At 35.8% G+C, this 26,418-nt stretch overlaps 1 protein-coding gene across 2 annotated transcripts in view; it reads left to right on the top strand.

Moving 5' to 3' along the window:
- The window catches only part of PGAP1 (post-GPI attachment to proteins inositol deacylase 1), an 83,238-nt gene extending 69,939 nt beyond the window's left edge, over positions 1-13,299 (top strand). The window contains exons 23-29 of one of the 2 annotated variants that reach the window (XM_031936500.1): positions 263-398; positions 1,739-1,789; positions 2,237-2,424; positions 3,489-3,593; positions 4,922-4,984; positions 8,442-8,547; positions 10,475-13,299. In XM_031936500.1, the coding sequence (XP_031792360.1) occupies positions 263-398; positions 1,739-1,789; positions 2,237-2,424; positions 3,489-3,593; positions 4,922-4,984; positions 8,442-8,547; positions 10,475-10,495 (670 nt within the window). In that variant the 3' untranslated portion in view covers positions 10,496-13,299. Of the gene's footprint in view, positions 1-262; positions 399-1,738; positions 1,790-2,236; positions 2,425-3,488; positions 3,594-4,921 lie in introns of both variants that reach the window. The other variant, XM_023217979.2, reaches the window with a different exon arrangement.
- The last annotated feature ends 13,119 nt before the right edge of the window (positions 13,300-26,418 follow it).

Raw genomic sequence — 26,418 nt, 5'->3', positions numbered from 1 at the left:
CTTTGGTGACATTTTTTCACCTGTAGTACAAGTATCAGCTATAGTATATCAAAACGGTGGAGGAGTTATCACAATACATTACAGAACTTAAAATCAAATATTTGGGGCCACTTGCCTTTATTTTAAAAATACCTTATTGTTTACCTTATATATTTGCATATAAGCAAGAGAGACTGGAAGGGTACTATATTGTTTTCTTCTCATATGTGACTATATAAATATTTGTTAATATGTATTTTAAACTTTGTTCTTGTAATTCCAGACCCTCTGAACTTCCTAAAGATATCAAGATGATATCACCAGACTTGCCCTTTTTGACAATTGTCTTGATCATAGTTAGTTGGACAACTTGTGGAGCACTAGCCATACTTCTTTCTTATGTTTACTATGTGTTTAAGGTATGTCAAATCAATAACGCCAAAATGATTGAGCTTTGTATTAGGCACATATAGGATGTCCTATAGGCATTATTAACAAAAATTATCATAAACACTGTAGTAACCTTCTGTTACATAATGGGTTTGAATGTAAAGATTTTTAAAAACATCTTAGTTATTTAAATTACATACAATTAACTGGAAAAGGGAAATTATTTATCTAAGTTGGGGTTTTTTTGTTGTTAAAAAGGAAAGAGAAAGGAGAAGATAGAATCTGTTTCTGCTTACTTCTTGGTCTTTACAAGGGTTAAGGTTTTTTGTTGTTTTTTTTTTAACATTTTACTAGAGCAGTTTGTATTCATACCTCTTTTTGAACATGGGTAAGAGATGAAACAAAAAGTAATGTCAGTAGGATCAAGCTATTAATCATGCTAAGATAATATAAAATGTTACAAATGTTGCTGAAGGATCAGAAGATGACAATAAAAATAATTAGGCTAATATTTTTACTGAAGAAGTGAAAAACACGTCTGATAAAGTTGACAGCTTTGCAAAAAAAAAAAAAAAAAAAAAAAAATCCAGGAGGTGATACAGGTGTATTCTCTCCATGTTATTCTTAGGAACAGACAGTTGACATCAGAGTGGATAATGCTTTTTTTCCTTAAAAATGAAATTTTTAAAAGTGTAAACTAAATGCATGCATATCATATATTATTTTCAGTTTTCCAAAGGAAATTTATATGCTTCTTTAAAAATTATTTACAGCTACTTTGATTTATAAATAATAATTTTAGTATTTTTTTAATTAGGTATTTCAAACCACTGACCCACTAAGCAAAGGTTTCTTAAATATTTAGGTAACCCTAATAAATTAAATTTAAAGATTTTTTCCAGTTCTTATAAACATTTCACCACTGTATATAATTGGGTTCTGGTTTTCAAAGACTTAAAATATGTAAAATGTGTTATATTCCTTTACTATATTGAATGTAATGAAATCTTTGACTCACAAGACACATTAAGTTGCTATAACAAAGCATCATTCAAACTTAGGCTTTTACAGGTTATCAAAGATACAGCAGTATATCCTGGCCCCACCATACTCCAGAAGTTTGTATTGTTTTGTTTCTGTTTCTGTTTTTTCTTTGTTGATGTTTGTTGCTTTTGTTTGTTTTTTTAATCCATGATAGCCAGCATGTGTAGTTGTTGTTTTGTATAAGAATGTTTTTACACGTTTAAATGACTTTTTGGTTTACATTTTTAAAATTTCAGATTACAGTGCTTTTCATTTTTAATACCAAAGGCTTATAGGTTTTGTTTCAAAATAAAAGTAAAATTAAACAGCGATTTATTTTTCTTAGGTTGTTCATCTGCAAGCCAGCTTGACAACTTTTAAGAATAGCCAGCCTGTGGTAAGTTTTATTTTCAAAACTCTATGTAAATTTAAAATGAAAGAACATGGGGAAATATAAGAGTTTATTTTTTTAAGGTTAGGATTTCATAGTGCTTAAAAGATACAGTATTATGAATTTAAGTAAAGTGAACCTAATGAATATTTTAAAAGACTTATAAGTTCATCTTTGTCAGTACCTATGTCATTTTTTTTACAAATTTATTATCTATTAAATTTTATTTTGAATAATTACTTGGATATATTTTCAGCAGAACTAGCAAGTCAAAAGAATAAAAGTTTTATAACTTTTAAAGTATTTTTAAGCAAAGTAATTTCAGGATTTTATGTCAGTTTGGTAATGGAAAGATGTACTTATTTAGCTAATAAGTAATGAGTATGATTCTAAATAAAGTAATATACTTTTGTTTAGTTAGTATCTTGATATTTTTACTTTATTGTTTTATAGAATCCCAAACACTCTAGAAGAAGTGAAAAGAAATCCAATCATCATAAAGACTCCTCAGTACACAATCTTCGTTTATCTGCTAACGATGCTGAAGATAGCCTTCGCATGCACAGTACTGTGATTAACTTATTAACATGGATTGTATTACTCAGCATGCCTTCTCTAATTTATTGGCTAAAGAATCTTAGGTGCGTTTTGTTTATATAATTATTGTTTATGTGGTTCAAACAATAAATATCCCTAAGTAGAGACTTGCTAGATTCCTAATGGTTAATGAAAATTCCTCAAGAACAGGAAACTATACATTACCTGAAATTAATTAATTAATTTATTTATTTATTTATTTATAATTTTTTGAGATGGAGTCTCGCTCTGCTTTACAGGCTGGAGTGCAGTGGCGTGATCTTAGCTTACTGCAACTTCCGCCTTCCGGGTTCAAGCAATTTATTTTTAATACATTCACATTTTCTCCCTTACTATGTGTATATAAACTTCAGGAATATAAACTTTTCAAAAAAATCAGCCCAAAAGGGTGAATTGTATTTTTATTCATTGGTCAATAGCTAAATAAAAGGCCACATCATCCAAGTAGTAGTTGAACCCCTATTCAATGTAGTTTTCAAAAATGATATAAAACTTTCAAGTTATCTAAATACTGGGAATTTTTTTAAGTTGGCAGAACCAAAATAAGTTCAAATTAAATAAAAGATTACTAGATTTTAATATCCTCCTTTTGTTCCTTATTTTAGTCAATATCCAGATGTTTGTTCACAGATTTGCTGTCAGAATTATTTGAGGAGCACAAATTTTTGATTCTGAAAGGCTATAGACATTTTACTGTCAGTAAATGCAAGAAATGAATTGGATTTTTAAAAAGATAAGGGACAAATACCTTTATGAACCTTCATTTTATCTTTTTTTGTTTTAGAGTAGCACTCATGTATTTGAAGTAATTTTTTTTTTAAAACTTTATGCCGTTTTAAACATATACTGCTTATAAAAAGAAAGTGCATTCATACTGGTTATTTTCATTTCCTTTAGTAGTTTCTGATCATAATTCTCTTTCTAAAACCTTGGATACAAAGATGATATAGAGCAAAAATTACTTATCAGATATTTCATGAACTGTTCACAGCTCTCTTATATCCATATTGCTATTGGAATGTTTTTAACAATACTTATCGTATTGATTCTGATAATTTAAAATGATCAGGTCATTGTTGATTTGTGGGATTTTTTTTTCATATTATAGGTATTATTTTAAACTTAATCCTGATCCATGTAAACCTTTGGCATTTATCCTTATTCCAACTATGGCAATTCTTGGAAATACTTACACTGTTTCAATCAAATCAAGGTACAGTAGTTTAATTTTTCTTTTTCTCATATCTGTTCTTGGCCTTTTCCCCGTTTATATATGAAACATACTCTTTATTTCTAATTAATTTGAATATTCCTAAAAGTAAGGCCATAACAGTATTATGGTTTATATGCAAGTATATTATACTTGTTTTCTTAATTATAGGTTTTACTTGATAGAATATAATGCAGTATTTTTTTTTCTTTATGAAGTTAATCCTAAAAAGACATGAGCTAAGATTTGCTTCCCAAAAAGCAAACAAGAGAAGTGGATGGAGATACTGGTGAGATAAAATTGGCCATGATTTGATCATTTTTGAGGCTGAGTAGTGGTTGCATGAGGGTTCATTATACTGTTAGTCTACTTTTGTAGTTTCAAATTTTCTGTAATAAAACGTGATTTTTCATTCACTTGTTGTTTGCTCTGGGAGTCTTTTCAGTTGATTCTGGCAGATATTTGCAGATATTTTAGAATCAGGCCGACCTGGAGTTTAAATCCTTTTTCTGCCATTTAATAGCTCTGTCTTTAGTTAAATTTCTTAACCCCTCTTATTCTCAGTTTCTCTATTTTCAGAGTAAAAAGGTAATCGTCTTTTCTGATTTTTCTCTTTATACTCCTTGTTTTGGGAATTTAAAATGGCTCTTTGGTTTTTTTTTTTTTTTTATAAGTAGGGTTAAAATAAACATTTCTGTAGCTATGTCTTATTGAACATTATTGATGATTTTTGTTAGGATAAATTTCTAGAAGTGGAATTACTGAATAAGAGTCTAAATTAGAAAGACTAAACAAAACTGGCTATTTTAAAAATAGAAATATTTTTCTTTTCTAGCCAAATATGGCTTGTATTGATCTTTTTTAAAATTATGAATAGGTATGCCAGGCGCGGTGGCTCACACCTGTAATCCCAGCACTTTGGGAGGCCAAGGCGGGTGGATCACGAGGTCAGGAGATGGAGACCATCCTGGCTAACACAGTGAAACCCCGTCTCTACTAAAAATACAAAAAATTAGCCGGGCGTGGTGGCGGGCGCCTGTAGTCCCAGCTACTCGGGAAGCTGAGGCAGGAGAATGGTGTGAACCTGGGAGGCAGAGTTTGCAGTGAGCCAAGATCTCACCACTGCACTCCAGCCTGGGTGACAGAGCGAGACTCTGTCTCAAAAAAAAAAAAAAAAAAAAAAATTATGAATAGGTAAATTCGTAACATAAAACATTCATTTAAAATCACTTAGAATATTTATTTTTCCCAAAACTGTATAAAAGATTGATATAATTTTGGCTCACAATGTAGTTCACATAAATAATCTATATTTCTCTGTCTCTTTACAGTAAATTGTTGAAGACTGCTTCACAATTTCCACTTCCTCTGGCTGTTGGTGTGATTGCTTTTGGGTCAGCACATTTATATAGGGTTCCATGCTTTGTCTTCATTCCTCTTTTACTCCATGCATTATGCAACTTTATGTAAGAGTGGACTTAAGGAATGACAAAGATGATTTATGCGTTTAAGGCCAGTGATAAGAGGGAACACACAGATCCATCAGTATGGACAGCAAGATCCTTTGGAGAAGACAAGTCTATTTTTACAATAATGAAAATAGGAAATTAGTTTTGTAATGTTTGAGGGAAGTAGTTGAAGCATGGTTTCGTTTTGTGTTGTGGAATCCATGTACTAATTATTTTTGAAAAATTCATGAAGGGATATATGGTGATCACTATCATTGAGGACTCCCGTGCATATCAAATAGTCTGTTTTATCAACCATACGAGAAGTCTAATATTAGAAATTTAGTAGATGCAGCATTGTTTGTAATCTCACTGCAAGCATTCTGCTCATTTCATCAAACTTTTTTCACAAAAGTAGGTTATTTTGAATTTGCTGTAGTTTATCTGTTAAGAAATAAGTCTTTAAATAACTGATGAAATTTATAGCTGTTTGGTTTCTCAAAGGTTAAATAGCCACAGAAAGCCTTTGGTTAGTTTTTGGCAGCCACCATGAACAAAGTGGATCTTGTCTTCTTACATCTATGAAAATAGAGCTTTGAATGGTAAGGAGACATGTTTTCTTGGTAACCAATGCAAGATTAATGGGTGGAAACATTCAAACGTAAACAATATTTCTTGCTATTTTTCAAATATGAATCTTATTATATATTCTCGGTGAACATCAGGAGACTATTAAAGTGGTCTGTTGTTAAATGTAAAAAAAAAATGCTCATAGCTATTTGCTTCCCGGTATTGGAGCAGTTCAGTTGTTTAGTTTATACCATTGGATTCAATTCATTGCACCATGGTTGCCAAAAGTGCCTAAGGTCATAATGGATTGTGAAAATAACCAAATTCCGGTGGTTGGAAACTCTAGGTTTGTACCTTTTTTTTCTGCTGTGGGAAAAAACAACAACAACAACAACATGATCAAGGTAACATCACATTTGGTGTATAATATTATACTATTAATGGAATAACAGTAGAGAACTGTAACCCATTAATAGCATGAGTATAAACAGTACACCTGAATAAATTGGAGACATTAGCCTCTAGGTTTAACAGTGGAATTCTGATTTGCCTAGGTGACTTCTGGGATTACTGTTTGACAAATAAAAGAGTAACATTTTATTTCATTTCAGAATTTACTTCACTTTTAGCTACAAGAGTAGGAAGAAGGTAATCGGCAAGGCAGAAGAGTATACTCTTTGCCTTAGGATAGCGTAAACTCAGGCTGAGCCATACCCGGCTTATAGAGTTATTCTAGATGTGTAGACTATAAATGCCCAAATCCTCTCAACTAAAGTTTTAGTGATTCCACAAAGCCTCTCACGTAAATTTCCAGTGATTCCACCATTGCACTTGTGAACATGTATCCTTGTTAGTACCCAGGGATGTCCTCAAGCACCAGTTTCATTTATCTGCCATTGCATCTGGATTCCATTACAGCCTCTCAGCTGTTACTGCCTGTGGACGGTTACTTCTACTTACTGCCTGTAGAGGGTTACCTAACTTCTCTTCTCAGTTCTTCCTCAGGTCCTGCTCTTTTGGCCTCAGTTGAAGAGGGTCTTGCTGTCACCTCTGAGGGTTTTAAGTTTGTTTGATCCCATTGTTGTCTTTTCTAGCCTCGAGCGTGTTGTTCAGTATTCATATTTTCACTTACTGAGAACATTAAAGGAAAAGGATAAACTCATGGTGGGGATATGGCAGACAGGTGCTTGTTTGTTTGAAAGAAGTAGCAGAAGGGGTAAAATACGAAGTGCTATATGTTTCAGTTGGAGAGGAAAGAGAGAGAATTTATTAGATTATGTACTTATCCCGTGGCATACTACATATATTTAAATAGGGACACATCTCCCTATGTTTAACTATACTTATAGTCATAAACAACTTTGATACACATTGCATCTTTTATTCTGTCACCTGATATTTTAGTGTATCTCAAGTTACAGATTACATGTATCCTTAAACTATTTCTGAATTTGGACTTAGGTCCATATATAGAAAGAACTTTAGAAAATTCATTAATTTGGATCTTCTATTGATAGCCATAAATATTATGTTTATGTATTCTAAAACCTCTTTGTTTAGTTAGTACTCTTCATGAATGTAACAAGCTTAAATTTCTCATTTGTGAGTAGTACATTTGCTTTTCGTTTGTATTTTTTGAGACGGAGTCTTGCTCTGTCACCAGGCTGGAGTGCAGTGGCGTGATTTCAGCTCACTGCAACCTCTGCCTCCCAGGTTCAAGTGATGCCCCTGCCTCAGCCTCCCGAGTAGCTGGGACTACAGCCACCCTCCATCACACCTGGCTAATTTTTGTATTTTTAGTAGAGACGGGGTTTCACCGTGTTGGGTAGGCTGGTCTCAAACTCCTGACCTCATGATTTGCCCGCCTCTGCCTCCCCAGAGTGCTGGGATTACAGGCGTGAGCCACCACGCCCGGCTGTACATTTACTTTTTAAAGCAGCAGACTAGGAACAGTAATTCTCACCGAAATATTTTCATGGGAGTGTAGTTATCACTAAGTCCTAAAGTCTTATTTATGCCAAAAAAAAATTTCATTTTAAGGACTACAAAAATGATTCTAATTAAATATTTTATAATCAATAGTAGGTTGGGTCTTTAGCCATTATATATGTATATATACAGACACATATGTGTACACTTACATTTTGACAGGGTCTTCATTGAGTCTTGATGCACTTTAAACCCAAATGGCTACCAGAGATGTGAAGGTAGGCTCTTTGAAGATTAGCAAAATGGATGTTTCTGTCACTTGAGAAAAGGAAAGTCCTTTGCCTTTAAATTACACAGTTTCCATCATGCCCACAATCTATATTATTGGCTGGTAAAACAGCACTGCCCTATTAGCAATGTTAACAAAAATGAAATTATTTATTGGCAGTTATAGATTATCTAATTCATGAAATTTCTGAGCTCAACTTTTACAGCAACTGTTATGGTATTCTAATTTAGCAATTGTTGAGTTATGAGTAAGTTTTGTGCTTAACTCCTAGACCCTATTGTTGATAACCAGATCAAATGTAGTCTGTACAGGGAAAAATACTGGGTACATTCAGTATTTCTAAAGTCTCCTTTGGAGTTACTACTGATTGTAATTTGGAACTGATAATAGGTAGAGATTGCTAACACGATTTTTTTCCTGGATCTTTTTTATGCCAGAAATTAAACACGTTCTACTAACTGTTTTTTTTTTTTTTCTTGGTTACCACCAGAATGAAAATATTTAAAGTGGTGACTCTAGAAAAGCCATTCGTGCCTGGTTAACATTGATTTTGAGTCTTTTCAATATATATTGATCATGTATTGATTAATCTTTATTTTTTCATATTTTGGCTAGAAAAATTCAGATCTATATAATGGAATACCCCTTCTTGAGTGAACTATACTACTATCTACATGATTATATAATAAGGAAAAAAGAAGAAATAACTGTAACAGGCATAGTAAGTGTTTGTTGTTGGTTATCTTGTCACTCATGTGATACTACACATTTCCACAATACACACACACTTACATGAGGTGGATTATTTGTTTTGTTCATTATATAGTTCCTATATGTTTTTTCTTTAGAAACAAAGTCTCATTCTGTCACCCAGGCTGGAGTGCAATGGGCGGTCATAGTTCACTGCAGTCTTGAACTCCTTGGCTCATATGATCCTCCCTTCTCAGCCTCCCAGAGCGGGTGAGACTATAGGTACATGCCACTGTGCCCGACTTTTTAATTTTTTTGTAGAGACAAGGTTTCAGTTTGTTGCCTAAGCTGATCTCGAACTCCTGGTTTCAAGTGATCCTCCCACCTCGGCCTCCCAAAGTAGTGGGATTTCAGGCATGACCACCTGGCCTAGTTCCTATACTTTTCTTAATTCTTCAGACTTCTCACATCTAGTATAGTGCATTCATTTCATCCTGCTGTTTATTACCACCCTTTGTGGCCAAGGGAAATAAAAGGTGGTAAAATTCAGTTTTCAGTTTAGTTCTTGAAAGCTCTGGGAAATAGAGGAAACACAAAACTATGAATTAAACTAAGGCTGTTGATTTCTGAACCCCCAGATAAATCAGTTGGCCCACATTTTAATTTTAGGTGTTAGGTCCAAATTAGCATAATGTCTTGTATTATCATTAGGTTCACTGTGAAACTTTACAGTGCTGCATTTGACGTTTTAGGGACTGGTTATTATTAATCATTTGGGAAAAATGAGAATGTGTTGGGACCTTCTATGACTAGGCATTTGTTGATTATTTTTCATGATTGCTTTTTATTTTCTCATTGTGTAGGATTTGTGAACTTGTATATTGTAGGTAACAAGATACTTTGTAAAATTTACTGGGGAAAATCCATTTGGAGCGCATGACATTTGCCAGGATAAGAAAGCAGTAATATGTTTGTATTATAAAATTACACCCTGCCAGAAAACTGTCTTTCCTAGTAAGGTAAATGTAGAAAGGACTTTTACAACATAGTAAGTTAATTAGGAGCCAAACTTTGATCCCGGTTTTTTTTTGAACTAAGATTCTAAACTCTGTAATGAACTTTTATGTTTACACATTACTCATGCATTCTTTCACGGTATGTTTAATAGCCTGAGGAAATAGGAAAGCTATAAAGCTACTCGAATTCTTTACTTTTAATAAGAACAATAGGAAAGAAAAGTCAGGTCAGTAATCCAAATCCAAATATGTGTACTGCAAATGCTCAAGAATTCACATTTTTTGATAAATTGTATTGAGTTCAGAAGAACTTATATGAATTTATTATCTGTTAATAACTTAGTTTTGACAACAGAATAAAATTTGGAAATTGTGAGAATAATCAAGCTGTTTTTCCATTAACAGTGTAAATTCGTAACATGTCTTTCAAAAGTTAGGTGATATTCTAAGCTGTCTTAATTGTCTATGGTTGATAACTTTTACATAAAGTACAGTACTTTCTGAAAGTGTTTGGCATGTTATCCTGCCAATAATATCTGTGTTTTGAAATACCAATTAATCAGTTAATTTCTGAAGACTTTGTGTAGGACTTGATATATGAGTCAGAATCTGTCTATACTCATTCTGTGCATTGTAACTTTGAACACTTATGAAAAACTGTATCTGTTGGTGTGTTTTGATTAGTGTAGATTTGTTTGCATATTTGAATTCTGATTTTAGTTTAGGAAGTCTAAAAATAGCCATTTTTGTAAAGTTCATATGCTATTTTTTAATGTCATTTTGGTTTTTAATATTTATACAGTAGTGATGTTACTAGTAAAAAATGTTTATAGACAACACGTAGAGCTATTAACTGTTCAAAAGCCTACATGATAGGCATATTTTGTATTTCATGTTGCACTTGTTCTGTTTCATATTGGACTTTTTACATCCCTTTTTTAGGAAAAAAGGAGACACGTTTGAATTCTCTTTAGCATAAAGCTGTGCATTGGAAACTATATGACTGTATCCATATGGTTAGCAAATTACTTTTTGCCACCAAAGGTAAATGAAACTGTAAAATACCTCTGGATATTTGTGCCAATGAACTTTTCTTAGCATATTGGGATTAAAGCAAAAATAATCTTTTCAGTATGTTTCATCTAGGACTTACAATAAATGTTTAAACCATGAAAACTTATATTTCATACCCTAATTTTTCTTTGAAAATATTCAAGATTTGTAGCCTAGTGTGTTCTATTTTGTGTGATTGCTTGAATGTTTTCTGATTTTATTGGGTAAAAGTTTGCCTAGTAATGATCTTTCGGCAATTAGTTGAAATAATTATTTGAAGTAATCTTGCTTCAGATTTATTTTGTGATGTACATTGTTGTACAAGCCATTTTAGTACAGGTGTCTCATTTATGTAGTTGAAAGTCGACTGTGGAATTTCTTTTGTTTTTTTGTATTTCCATTCAGTCTCTTTATATAGTCACATGTTTCACAGGGGAACTTGTCCACTGGAACCTAACATAGTACAACCTTTCAACATGTGTATGTTAAAGGAAAATATTATAAAACAAGATATTAATACTAAAATGTTAACATTAATATGTTGTATTCATGGAAGAAAAGTAGAAAATACGATAGGCTCAGAAACTATTTTTTATCTGCATTAAATGCTTCAATTTCTCCCCATAAAAATTCTAAGGAAATTTCAGTTCCTCATATTATAGTTTTCCCCATAATTTAATATTACTAACTATTTCTCTGCCCTGTAATGTTGATGCAGTTTGCATGAATAACCTTGGAAGTAAGGAGGCAGGACAGAAAGCCAAATATTGAAATTTTTGGCCTTCATTTAGTGACAGTTTATTCTAATGGGGACCATAGGTGTTATTAGTAAAAAGAGGATGTACAAGGCCTAAATTCAGTGTACATTGTTCTTTGAAATGAGTCCATCTATTGTGTTGAATAATTGTATTCTAAGTAGGAGATGCCTGTATTTAACATAATCATGCTTTCTACATAATCAAATATGTATTTGTTGGAATACTGGTAGAAATAACCTTCCCTTTCTCCACTGTGGAGTGGAAAAAAGCCTCCCAATTTACAGTGTATATAAATTAGGAAATTATGTTACATATTTACATTTTTAAAAATATTAAATTGACTGAATATATTATTTTGAAGTGATTGTAATATAGTTTCTTAAACTTAATGACTGGCTATAAATATAACAACATACCCATGAGAAACCAGACCAAAATTGAATATATATCATCACTGTGACCTTGAACTTATAGTCATTTGGGATAAAACAGAGTGTGCCTTAAAATGATAAAAGAGTGCCCTGCAGTTTTATAACTGTACATTTTATTATGGGTAGTCCTCTCAAATTGGCCCCAAATCCTTGTCTTTGAGGTTGGTGAAATAAAAGTTTAAAATAAAAGTTAACTGGTATTTCCTTTAGTATTTCCAGAACTATTGCTCTAGAGGCCTCCCTTAATTTTCAGAGTTTTCATTTTGAATTAAAATAGACTTATACTACATAGATGTAGAAAATTAAGTTTGGCTAAAGTTTCTGAAAAAATATTCTGGGAGAAGGTGGTGGCATTGTTGTTCTGAACGTATTACACTTGGAAAAACTAATCTTCAAAGGTAATTTTTTGTCTTATTAATGAATAATCTATCAAAGACATGAAGTCTTTGACTTGTGCTCATTCTTTCTCAAATCATTGAGGCTTGTATATATCAAATAAGGTTAATTTACACAATAATGATTTTTAATAATTAATAAACTCAGATTCATGTAGTATATTTTAAAACATTATTTCCCCTCATTTTTCCTTCTCTGTTTTCTTCCTATATATTTTTAAGGTTTCAAGAGAAAACAGACTTCAGTTTTTAAAAAATGTAGACTTGCATTTTTACTGTGCTTATTTAAAATAATGGATATAATTTATATTAAATTCCAAATTATTTTATTCACAGGATAATCATGGTCTCTGATAAAAGATGCTCACATTTCTGTGTACTTACAACTTGTATATTTTTCAATTTCAGTTTTGAACGTAAACTCCACACATGGTTTTCCCATTTTACCTCCACTACCTACTTGCCAAACAAAAATATAGATTTCTCTAAAGATACATACAAAGAAAATGTCTTCCCTTAAAACATGATCATATTGACATGAAAGTAGTTTGGGCAAGGGTATGTAATAAAATAAATGGTTCTCAGCCTGCATCAATTTTTATACTATAGTTAAAAAATTTATAGAGGACAACCTATGTGTTATGCTGAGACAGACTCAGTAAGTAATCATTTCTTTGCAAATTGATAATTTTTTTCTCATCCCTCCAGAAAGTACAGTGCATAACAACAACACTTAACAAGTGCAGAGGAACCTGTCCTGTAATATATAATAAAAAATGATTGTCACCTTGCAGATGTTTCCGTTTAAACATGCATGATCTCCAGTACTTTGTACAATGTATAGTATATTAAATACATTTATGTGTAATTTTGTGTGTATTTTTATATGGTATAATTAAAATTATTACATTTATGTGGTTGTAATTCACAAAAAAATGCTACTTACTATACTCTGTAGTGTGTGTTGTGAATGTTTTTAGCTATGTTTCAGCATTATGGTGTAGGTTTACTAGATGAATATTTGCCTTCAGTCTCTGCTCAGGTATTAATGTGTAGTAATTTTTGGTGCTTTCTTTTTAATCTGTGATAATCTGGTGTTCTGAATGTTCAAAAATAAATTTGATTGAATATGCACATGTGGTAAAAAGATTGCTTACCAATTGACATACTCTCCACAATATCATCTTGGTAAAAACTCTTTAAAAAGGATTTATTGGCCAGGCGTGGTGGCTCACGCCTGTAATCCCAGCATTTTGGGAGGCCAAGGCGGGCGGATCACGAGGTCAGGAGATCAAGACCATCCTGGCTAACACAGTGAAACCCCGTCTCTACTAAAAAATACAAAAAAAAAAAAAAAAAAAAGCCAGGCGTGGTGGCGGGTGCCTGTAGTACCAGCTACTCAGGAAGCTGAGGTAGGATAATGGCATGAACCTGGGAGATTTTTCAAGGCATGATAAATCTAAGTACTGGCAGCCAGCCTGCAAATGTAACAAACCACATGGCTCATGCAGCTAGAAGGCCACAATAAGTGAACAGAATGTAGAGGAGGGGTCAACCCATAAAAGGGAAGAAAGTTTTGTTATTGGGGAATCAAAACTTAAGTGGGGAAGGGGATGGAGTATTACCTTATAATGGGTATAATGAAACTCAGGCGATGTCTGGGAAGATTGTAACCACATAGTATTCCACCAGTGAGGAACTGGGGGAGGGACTTGTGTGCTAGGAGATAAATTATCTGTTGTGACTGCCCCAGGTGTGCCTGCTCATCAAACACCCAATCTTGAAAGACCATTATTAAAAGTCTCACTTTTGCTGTTCTTCATGCCTCTAAGTCCATTCTTTGGGTTTGGACAGGTGAGCATGTCTCTCACAACCTGGGGGCCCGTCCAGGATCTCTGTGCCTCCATGGAGTGGGATTTTGGCCAAGAGAGGAGACACGTCCCACTTGATTTAGGTGGCCCACTCTGTCCGGGCGTCCTGGCTCCCCGCAGAAGCCATAGACATACCTGAGACTGTTATTCAGGAGGCAGCAGAGGTGACACAGGGAGAAAAGCAGGCACTGTGGCAACCAGGCCACCTTGTGCATGAGCTAAGGTAGGAAAATTGGACTATGAGTAGAGTATTGCTTTGGTGGTTGGGCCTTTTTGAAGGTTCCGGGGTGTACAAGAAACCTCCAGTAAGGGAGGCTGAGTATACAGGAGTGTGTGAGACACCTCCAGTAAGCAGGGCTGAGTACACAGGGAAAAACTCAGACACAGAGACTGGCTGAAAATGGGAGACAGAAATTCTAGGCCTAGGAGACAAAGGAAAGAGGGAGCCAAAGAGACTCCCTGTGACATTCCCCCAGATAGTCCTTTGGGGAGAATGTTGCAGGTTTGGAGGAACAGCCCTTGTACCAGAGACAAGGAAAAGCAAAACATAACAGATTATTGCTGTTTTATCTGGCCCAAAGACCCCATTTGTAAGCCTTTGGTCTTTTGGCCTCAGTTTGGCTCAGATGAGGATTGGGTGTGCCAAGCTTTAATTCTCTGTGTGAATTACACAGAGAATTACACTCTACTGGATTAAGGAATCAGCTCCCATGTTCCCCCTTGAAGAAGAAAGCCTGGTAAAAAGCCCCTGCCCAGGGAAAAGCCCTGGGACCCCCTATCATGCTCACTCCTCCATACCCCTCACAAGACAGGGACAGGAAGATCAAGGGGCAACAGGAGGGTTAGAGGAAGAAAGACCTGGAGACCATGGGGAAACCAAACCAACTGCTCCTTTAAATCCTTATCCAAATTAAAGAAAAGAATTAAAACAGTGTAAGAGAGATACTGAGAGCTTACCTATCCCTTCCACACAGCAGGCATCTAGCATGTTTACTCTTAGGGAAGTTCCCATGGGACAGGGAAAAAAATGGCTTTGTAAATGCTCCTCTTACAAGAACTAAAGTTAGGAATTTCAAGAAGCAAATGAAACCACTCCTACAAGATCCCCACCATTTAGCAGACCAATTCTTGGAACCCAGCTTTTATACCTGGGCTGAAATGCTGTCTGTCATGAATATCCTGTTCACAGGAGAAGTGGGGAATGATTAGGAGAGCTGTTCTTCATGCCTTTAAGTCCATTCTTTGGGTTTGGATGGGTGAGCATGTTTCTCACACTGAGCGCCTAATTTCTCAACTTAGTAGGAATGAGAATGATTTAGACATTGTTTATAAACAGATTTTCAGGTCACTCCAGAAATTTGATCTTTAGGGGAGGGGCCTGGAATTTTTTTAACAAGTGCCCCAAAAGTAATTCTCAATCAAGTTTGGCAAATATTCCCTTAGTCAATAGACTTAACTTGCTAGGGCTCCTAGAAACAACTAGAAATGCTGTCCTGAGCATTACAAGGTGCCAAAAGAAAAAATAATTTGAGAGTTTTAGTACAGATTCCAATTTTATTATAGGGCATATGGGAGGAGTAAAACGGGGTAGGATATATTTTGAGGGAGCAGTACCTTCTAAACTTTTAACCAGCATCCCTAAATATATGAACTTTTATAAATTATCTACCTGTACTAACATTGTGTATGGTTATGGTTTTTTTTGTTGTTGTTGTCGTTTTTGGTTTTTTGTTTTGTTTTGTTTTTGTTTTTGTTTTGAGACGGAGCCTCACTCTGTCGCCCAGGCTGGAGTGCAGTTGCGCTATCTTGGCTCACTGCAAGCTCCGCCTCCCGGGTTCACGCCATTCTCCTGCCTCAGCCTCCGGAGTAGCTGGGACTACAGGCGCCCGCCACCTCCCCCGGCTAATTTTTTTGTATTTTAGTAGAGACGGGGTTTCACCGTGTTAGCCAGGATGGTCTTGATCTCCAGACCTCGTGATCCACCCGCCTTGGCCCCCCAAAGTGCTGGGATTACAGGCGTGAGCCACTGCCCCCGGCCCCTGTTTTTTTGTTTTTCTTGTTTTTTGTTTTTTGATTTTTTTTTTAAAGACAGAGTCTTGCTCTTTCACCCAGGCTGGAATGAAGTGGCAGGATCTTGGCTCACTACAACCTTTGCCCTCCCCCCGGGTTCAAACGATTCTCCTGCCTCAGCCTCCCGAGTAACTGGGATTACAGGCACCCGCCACCATGGCTGGTTATTTTTTGTATTTTTAGTAGAGATGGGGTTTCACCATGTTGGCCAGGCTGGTCTCAAACTCCTGACCTCAGGTGATCCACCTGCCTTGGCTCCCAAAGCACTGTGTATGTTATTAAATATACCCAAAGAGGCACATTTTTAAGGATGAAAAATACCTAACTAGAAACTTTAATATTTCTTTGGATACCTAGGGGATTACCTTGAATGAGACTACATCAATTTGGAATCCACTAAATATACAGCATGAAAACCTCGTGGGCCTTCCTCACTAGTTTTTCTCTTTTTTCACTTTTTTCTGGAAAAGGGGGTGAAGATGAAGAAGGAGGTGAAAAAAGATTGTGTGAAAAACAATTTGTGTGTGGGTGTATGTATATGTACATATATATGTTAACATATGTATGTTAATTGCTGCATAACAAAAGACTACAATTTTAACTGCTTAAAACAACACCCATTTGTTTGCTCATAGTTCAGTAGCTCAGAATTCCAGGCATAGCCCTAGTGTGTTCTCTGCTCAGAGTCTCACACCTCTGAAATCAATGAATTTGACCAGGCTTCTGTCCCATCTGAGGCTCATTCCATTTGTTGTCAGAATTCACTTTCTTGTGGTCCTAGGGCTGAGGTCCCTGTTTTCTGGCTGTCAACCGGGGACTCTTGAACTCTGGTGCCATGCCCTACCACATAGGTTTTTGACATCACGGCAATTTGCTCCTTCAAAACCAGCAAGAGAGTTTCACATTTGAGTCTCTTTAACTTCCCCTGTCACTGACCTTTAGACGCAGATTTAGAGGGCTCAAATGAATATCTTAGGTCCACTGACATAATTACCCTTTTAGTTGATTAACTCAAAGTCAACCTCAATTGTATCTGCAAAATCATTTGTATCATGTAAGGTAAACAATCATATTCACAGGATTTCATCCACAGTCAAGAGGAGGGGATTATACAAGGTATACACCAGAGGGTGAAAACTCTGGGGACCATTTTAGAAGTCTGCATACTACACATAACATGGAACTAAAGTCTCTTTTTCATAATTGCTATACTTAATATTCCATAGTTTTAACTCAAGGAGCTGATGAATTAAACATAAAATGTTTCAGTGAAAGAAAAGTCCCTTGATTGAATTTTAAACAGCTCTTAAGTCTCCGTTGCTAGGTTGCTTTGCACGTGCGTGCGTGTGTGTGTGTGTGAGAGAGAGAGAGAGAGAGAGATCGAGAGAGAGAGACAGAGATTTTGATTCGTCTAGAAATGGATTTGCTCTGCTTATTTGTTTTGAACAGTCAGAATTTGGATATAGCCTGAAATTAAGGAAGAGTGGACCAGTTTGCCTTATCAAGTGAGCTGAAGCATTTTACTGTGCTTAATGGATGTAATTTCATATTGGGTATGAGTCAAGAGTAATGACTAACTCAAACAAAATTATATAAGTTCAAATTGACCTTTAAAAAATGCATCCAGAAATTCTCTTTTGACTATGTTTGGAGAAAGAATTAAGTTAGATGGACTTTCTAGTTGTGCCTAAGTCACTGTATATTGTATAAATGAAAGCTTCAGGTTTTGCAGAGCTACATGCCCGTTTGAGTGTTCATATTTGTAAATCATCCTTCGGGATGGAATAGTTCTGTGAGGTATGTTCATATTAACACTTGCTCAACACAAGAGACAATCACCATGCTTTTTACATTTAATATTTTGCACGATTCTGATTAAGAAAGAACTTTAGAAAGTTTGGAGAGAAAAAAAACCTCAACTAGAATGATCTAGGGATTAGAGTAGAAGATTTGATTGAAATATTAAAGACCTCCTCACTCTGCAACTATGTAAGTTCAGTAAGAAGGTGCTTGAAGAAGAAACTTTATGATTCAGCCTCTCTCTTCGTTTCCTGGCTTGCAGGAAATACAGCATTGTACATGGTAGGCAGTACAGAGATTGCTGCCTGAAGAAGATGGTGTACAGGATTGGGGTGGAGGGGAGAAGAGGGAATTTATTTTCTGGAAAAGATTTTGACCTACTGAAGAAAAAAAGAATTTATGTTAAGAAAGGAAGTAGATTACCCATTTTAGAAAAAGTTTGTCATATAGTTGCATTTTGGTTAGAAATGTGTAACATTTACTGTATTTTAAATTCTTTGTTCTAACAAGTTTTTTTCTCCCAGTGTTGTAGGGTTTTTTGTTGTTGTTGTTCTGATTTGTTCTTTTTTTTTTTTTTTTTTTTTTTTTTTTTGAGACAGAATCTCCCTCTGTCACCCAGGCTGGGGTGCAGTGGCACGATGATTGCTCACTACCGCCTTGACCTCCTGGGTTCAAGTGATCCAGCCTCCCGAGTAGCTGGACTTCTAAAATTTTTTGTAGAGAAAAGGTCTTCCCGTGTTGCCCAGGCTCAATTGTTTTTTTTTTTGTTTTTGAGACAGAGTCTCGCTCTGTTGCCCAAGCTGGAGGGCAGTGGTGCAATCTCTGCTTACTGCAACCTCTGCCTCCCGGGTTCAAGCGATTCTCCTGCCTCAGCCTCCTGAGTAGCTGGGACTACAGGTGCCCGCCTCCACGCTGGCTAATTTGTTGTATTTTTAGTAGAGATGGGGTTTCACCGTGTTAACCAGGATGATCTCGATCTCCTGAACTTGTGATCTGCCCACCTCGGTCTCCCAAAGTGCTGGGATTACAGGTGTGAGCTACTGCACCCAGCCTCAATTGTTTTATTGTGATAAAATACACATAACATAAAGTTTATCCTCGTAACTATTTTAAAGTATATAGTTCAGTGGTATTAAATTCACAGTGTTGTGCAGCACCACCACCATCCATCTGCGTAACTCTTTTCCTTTTTCTCTGAAAACTACAACTATCTCCATTAAACAAGAGCTCCTCATTCCCCTCTCTCCTGATTGCCTGGCAGCTGTCATTCTCATTTCTATTTCTGTGATATTAATGTAAAAACCTTTCACTACATTCATAAATTGCAAATCTATAGAATACCGTAAAGATAAATGTGTTTTGGAAAATCATCTAAGACTTTTTTGATTGCAAACTCTTATTGTTAAAAAGTTTAAATGTTCCCCCATAAACATACTACTACAATACTAATATGTAAATAAAAAATCTTAGAAGGTCGTGATGAAGATAATATATTTTTAAGTATTTTGCTAATTATAATAGTGCCATGATCAACAGCTGATATCTCAAGACACAAAAATATATTTAGGGCAATAGTGGATGTCACTGATTTTTCAAATAATCTTGATAATTTTTAATGGGGAGGGGTGACATTACTAGATCTGATTAAATTATAATTTTTGATTCCTAATGAAGCTGGCAAAGGAGTAGAAGTGCCAGTGCTTATTATTTTATTTTGTTGGTTTGTGCTTCCATTACTGGTATTATATTCAATCTGTGGTTTCTTGGGAGGAGTGTTTTTAAGCTGTTTATTCATTTGTGGTAGTTATGCTGGTAGAACTAAATAACATAACAAATATTTAATAATATAATACATGAATCATATACTGCATCACATTATTCTTAAAGTGAACAAGCCCATGAACAAATTAGGGGCCCTGTCTTCCTGTATGCTGTAGAATTCTCACTGTTCTCTCAGGGTATTTCCCATGCACTGTGCACAGCCATCTGTGGTAATGTCTGAATGTGTGAGAGCATTAGTGTCAATCCATTTATAAATTGTTGGTAACTTCATTTGTTAGATTAAAAACATGAAAGTGAATTATGTCTTCCTCCTACATCCCGATGTGTTGTCTTGCACACCACTTAGAATGTACACACCCTCCTTTGGAGAAACTTAGTTTAGGATATATCTTGTAACCCTTTGAGATTGTCTCCCCCTCCAACAGCTTTACTGAGATACTATTGACAAGTAGAAAATATACAGTTTTAAGCTGTACAATATGATGTTTTGATGTATGTATACACTGTGAGATGATTACCACAATCAAGCTAATTAGCATATGCAAGGTAATATCCTTGTGTGTTACCTTGTGTGTGTGTGGTGAGAATATTTAAGATCTACTTTCTTAGCAAATTTCAAGTGTGCAATATAGTATTATGAACTATAGTCATTCTAACATGTGAGGTGTTATCTCATTGGGGTTTTGATTTGCATTTTCCTGATTATTAGTGATGTTGATCATTTTTTCATATACCTGTTGGCCATGTGTATGTCTTCTTTTTGGGAAATATCCATTGAAGTCCTTTACCTTTTTTTTAATTTTTTTTATTTTTTATTTTTATTTTTTATTTATTATTTTTTTTTAGAGACAGAGTCTCACTCTGTTGCCCAGTCTGGAGTTCTGTGGCTCACTACAACCTCTCCATCCCAGGTTCAAGCACTTCTTTTGCCTCAGCCTCCTGAGTAGCTGGGACTACAGGCACATGCCACCATGCCTGGCTAATTTTTGTATTTTTAGTAGAGGCTTGGTTTCACTGTGTTAACCAGGTTAGTTTTGAACTCCTGACCTCTGGTGATCCACCTGCCTCAGCCTCCCAAAGTGCTGGGATTACAGATGTGAGCTGCTGCGCTCGACCCCTTTACCCATATTTTAATCAGGTTATTTTCTTGCTATTGAGTTGCTTGGATTCCTTGTATATTTTGGATATAACTCCTTATCAGGTCTATGAAAATACATTCTCCCATTCTGTAGGTTGTCTCTTCACTTTGTTGATTGTTTCTTTTGCATGCAGAAGTGAGGCTGCCTTTATATCTATGTATCGTGATACAAAGTGAAGTTGCTAATATCTGTATATACTTACATTATCCTGAAAGCAAAAATGAGGTTTCCGGATCAGAACCTGGCTATTATTACTTAACGATAGCAAAGGATATGGAGAACTAGTGTTATGAATCTCCATTGTGTTCTTTCTTTGTCTTGTTGCTGGACCTTACAGTTTTAAATTTTAAGAAGTTTATTGTTCCAGTGAGACTGTATAGTGCAGTCAGATATTTAAGTACCAAATACAACTAACTGAAAACTTTAATCAGAAATATATGCTATAATTCAACTTTGAAGAAAACAAAAAACAAATCAGAAGAAAACTGAAAGAGGTAAGCAATTTCTTTTCATAAAATCTTCCAGACTGTATTTTGGGGTTTGTACACTTCCTTTTCATGTATACTTTGTCCTTTCAGCAGATGGATTGAGCACCTGTCACAACAAAATCTGTGCCAGACACATTCACATTCAGCTTATCATTTCATTCTCAAAAAGAGAGAGAGAGAAAACCCTTACAAGGAGGATTATTATCCCCATACCATAAGAAAGGATGTAGGCTCAGAGAAATTAAGTAATTTGCCTATAGTAGAATTCAAGCCAGATTGCCTAAGAAAGGGTGTTCTTAAATGAAGACCTGAATATGTAATTATATTAGTTCACTTCACTTCCTACTCTCTGTCAAAATCTTTTCTGACCATACTAATTATTACTCTTAACTTGAAAAAAAAAATTGTTTCTAATTATATATCCACAACCTTCCTTGTTACCCTTTAGATATTTCATCCAACTCTGTGACTTCAATGTTATATTCTTGGTGGATGATTCACCAAGTCAGACAGATTTGCTTCCTCAGTTCCATAGCTAAGTATCTGTGAGTCAATGGCAGTACATTTAGCCTGAGTCTGTGTCTTCATTGATAAATTGTAGCTAGTAATATCCATCTTACAAAATTTGGATGAGGATTAAATGAGATAATGTACCAGACCTATAGTAGGTTCTCAAGAATGATACGCGCGTTCTTTCCAGCCCTCTAAACTAGTCTTCACGGAACTAGACAAACTAAGTTTCAAATTACTGTTGAAATTTAACATAATAATTTCTTTCTTTGGTTTGGTTTTCTTGTTTTGTTTTGTTTTGTTTGAGACAGGGTATCACTTTGTCATACAGGCTGGAGTGCAGTGGTGCGATCTCGGCTCACTGCAGCCTCTATCTCCCAGGTTCAAGTGATCCTCCTGCCTCAGTCCCCACCAAATAGCTGGAATTATGGGCATGCACCCCGACACCTGACTAATTTTCGTATTTTTTTGCAGAGATGGGATTTGGCCATGTTGCCCAAGCTGGTCTTGAACTCCTGAGCTCAAGCCATCGACCTGCCTCAGCCTCCCAAAGTGCTAGGATTACAGACATGAGACACTATGCTCAGCCCCTAGTAATTTCTTCCCTGCCCTAATCAGCAGCTCTTTTTAGTTTCCAAATTTCTATTAAATCTTCTCAATTACACAAGTTTAAAGTCTATTTAACATTCATTTTGACAACGTCTTACTTTCCTACTACTTCTACATAGTTGTTAAGCCTTAAAGATTCTAGCTCTTTAGGGTCACCCTTTTTGGCTCCCACCCTAGTTTAGACCATCATTACTATTATTCCAAATTTTATAGCAGTTTCATAACTGGTCTCCCTTCTTTGCTCACTCACTTCCCCTCTGTCCTGCATTTTATAATCCCATTAGTTTTTTGTTTTTTTTCTTTTTAAGAAGTTTATTTAAACAACAACATGCTTGACTTGAAGGGAAAACTATCTAGGATTCTTTTTTGTTTTAGGGTAATTCATCCTTACTTAAAGACAGATTGCCTACATGTAACAGCTACATACAAAAAGTTATAAAATTGTCCTTGGTTTTACAGTGATAAACGAAAAACATTAAAATTCTCCAATTGAACAAGATATGCAAGGATTTTTTTGTTGTTGTTAAAAGAGCAAAATAACTTACTGGAATATAAAGATAAGAGCTGAATGAGCATGCCACTAACAGGGAAAGGGGGTATTTTCACAGAATCAGTATTTTTCCCCATCCTGTCTCCACTTGATGTCAATCAAAACATACCATTGGCTGTTTAGTTGGAAAAAAAATGCAAAATGCTTGTGCACATATACCAGTTACTTTATGTACAATAAAGGAATGGGGAAGGGGGAAATGAAAGAACAGACAAAACTACACGGTAGTAGTCAGGATGTGATGGAACCAAATTGCAGTTTTCTAATTGAGAATGTAATCTTGGTCTTTAAAGAACAAAGTTCTGGAGTAAAGAAGCAGGTTCTGAGATTTCTCACGTATTTTTCCAGAGCCAGATTTACAGAATGCACTTTTGAAGGGGGAGTATAAATGTTTGCTATTTCTTCTATTTTGTTTAAAATAATTGGATAACATTTTACGTACCTAGAGTGCTCTCAGCATGCTAGGAATGAACTATCATTTTGAAAGTGGGGTACTGTTTTTGTTTTTGTTCTTTGTTAATTTTTTCCCCCCTTAGGATAAAAGCTCACTGGTTATGGTCGGACGCAGTGGCTCATGCCTGTCATCCCAGCACTTTGGGAGGCCGAGGCGAGCGGATTTTGAGGTCAGGAGATTGAGACCATCCTGGCCAACATGGTGAAACCCTATCTCTACTAAAAATACAAAAATTAACTGGGCTTGGTGGCACATGCCTGTAGTCCCAGCTACTCGGGAGGCTGAGGCAGGAGAATCGCTTGAACCCGGGAGCAGAGGTTGCAGTGAGCCGAGATCGTGCCACTGTACTCCAGCCTCGCAACAGAGCAAGACTCTGTATCAAAAAAAGAAAAAAGAAAAAAAGAAAAGCTCACTGGTTCTATGGTTCTATTTCAGAGCTCACAACTGATGAATACCACTAAAAGAAAATCATTTCCCCAATTATGTCCCAAAATATCCAAAGAATTACCCATCTGAATTGTCCTTATTTTTTTTCTCTTCTTGAAAACTACTCCTTTTATCGTACAAAATATGTACCTGGAAATTTCAGTTATATTTTAAGAATGGTATTTCTTTCAAATACTTACATAACTTTATTAATAAGCTAAAATGTGGTTCACTACAAAATTATGTGACTCATGGATAGGGTCTTATCTAGTTTAATATTCTGATGTGGCCCCTTTTCTCATCCCTTTTGTATCAAAAAGATATTCAATTGTAGCTTTACTTATGTAAAATCCCAGGTTCATAATAGATATTTCAATCCAAATCCATTTTGTATTGTGATCTGGATGACAGAAGAAGCTCAGCCTTCCTCAAAAGGGAATAAAAAATGTGAATCCATGTTCTAGGTCTACTGCAGCTTAGTCTGTTTAGTAGAACCTAAAGCAGTTGTGGTGAGTCACGAGTCTTTCTCCATGATTGGCCTGATGTCTCAACATCCCCTGTATTCTTTTCCTTTGGCTGCTGTAACAAATTACCAAAAACTGGATGGCTTAAAACAACAGAAATATATTTTCTAACAGTTCTGAAGGCCAGAAAGTCTGAATTCAGTACCTCTGAGCCAAAATCCAGGCATGGCAGGGCCACGCCGCCACCTCTGGACACCATATGGAAGGACTTGTTGCCTTTCTCTTCCAGCTTCTGTTGGCTGCTGGCATTCCTTGGCCTGTGGCCACATCACGCCAGCCCTCAAAGCCAGCATTGTCAAATCTCTCTCTGCTCTGTGCTCACATTGCCTTCCCCAATGTGTGCCTGTGAAATCTCCCACTGCCTCTCTTAAATAAAGACAAGCGATCAAACTGATTGCTTTGAGGGCATACCCTGATAAATCAGGATAGTCTCTTCTCAAGAGCCTTAACTTAATCACATGTACAAAGACTTTTCTTCCAAATAAGGTAACATTTACAAGCATTAGGGCTTAATGTCTTTGGGGTGGGCATTTTCACCCTACCATATCTTCTAAGGCCTCATACTACTTTGGGCCATATAGATCTTAGGAGGCTCAAATCCTCAGAGAATTTAAGGTTTAAGTCTGCACTGCCAGGTTTGCTGCAACCCAGGATCATCTCAGAATCCTTTCACAGAATTCTTATTCATAAGTATGTCTTAAACTCCTAAGAAAACACATCTAGATTTATACTAAGTAACACGCTAGGAACTCAGTCTTGAAAACTCAGTCTCTCTTATAACCTCCACTTCCAATGTATAAATTGAGAAGAGTATGGTCGATACATTGGGTTGTGAAAATTAACAATGATAAGTGACAAAGCAGAGGCCCTGACACATAGTATGTATTCAATAAATACCATGCTTATTATCCTACATCAGAAGGGCAAGCCATCCTTAAAGTTTGATAATAAGCCAGAAATTTAAATAATTAGTTAAAAGGAACAAAGGGAGAGGAGAGGAATCCCAAGGTGCCCTTCATGGATGACTAATGGGAGATATCTCCTATGACCCATGGGCCTTTAGGCTCCTGAATCGCTTCAGGGCAGGATGCACCAAATAGGGCCCGAAGTTTCCATATCCTTGGAGGGGATAAATAAATAAATAAATAAATAAGAACTGCTTAGCTTCTGAAAGGATGGGAGAAAGCTGTACTAATAATAATTATTCTGGATGGTTCTAATGTCCTTTTACTCCTTTAGCAGGCCTATGTTGTGATCTGGGGACTACCATATTGAATATGGATTATTTCTTATTGACTGGGCTTCCCCATCTGAATTATCTCAGGACTTGGACAAAACAGCTCTGCCCCACCCCCTCAAATCCAGAACAATTAAAATAGAAAAGTGTGTGTGGTCATGAATACGCCACAGTTTCCCCAGTCTCTATTGGTTTGTGTGCAAGAGATAGATCAAATATTAACTTACACTTTACTGATCTATTGACTATTTAAGTAAAATTGACAAATATTGGCCAACTACAATTATCTCTCCCCTCCTTATTAAAATACGACATTATGTAAATCTCTGGTGAATGATACAAAATAGAAATGTAACAAGGCTGAAATAACATAAGAATCTAAGTTCAAATTTTACCTACAGAATTTTTAATTCCATAAACATTTGTGATATAACTACACTGTGCCAGGCATTATACCAACCTCTGAAGACAAGACCAAGCTCTGAAGAATCAATAATAAAAAAGACATGGTGCCTCTTCAAGAGAGCACCCTGCATACCATGAACAAGTGGTAACAAATGCAGTCATCCTGATTGTCTTAGTTTGGGCTTCTCTAACAAAGTACCATAGACTGGGTGGCTTGTGAACAACAGACATTTATTTCTCACAGTTCTGGAGATTGGAAGTCTAAGATCAGGGTGCCAGCACAGATTGGGTTCTGGCAAAGCCATCTTCTGGATTGCAGACTGTTATCTTCTCCTTGTATCCTTATATGGCAGAAAAAGGGCAAGAGAGTTGTTTGAGGTCTTT

This window comes from Piliocolobus tephrosceles, chromosome 11, assembly GCF_002776525.5.
Source record: "Piliocolobus tephrosceles isolate RC106 chromosome 11, ASM277652v3, whole genome shotgun sequence".
Taxonomy (NCBI): domain Eukaryota; kingdom Metazoa; phylum Chordata; class Mammalia; order Primates; family Cercopithecidae; genus Piliocolobus; species Piliocolobus tephrosceles.
This window is presented reverse-complemented; position numbering and strand designations above follow the sequence as displayed.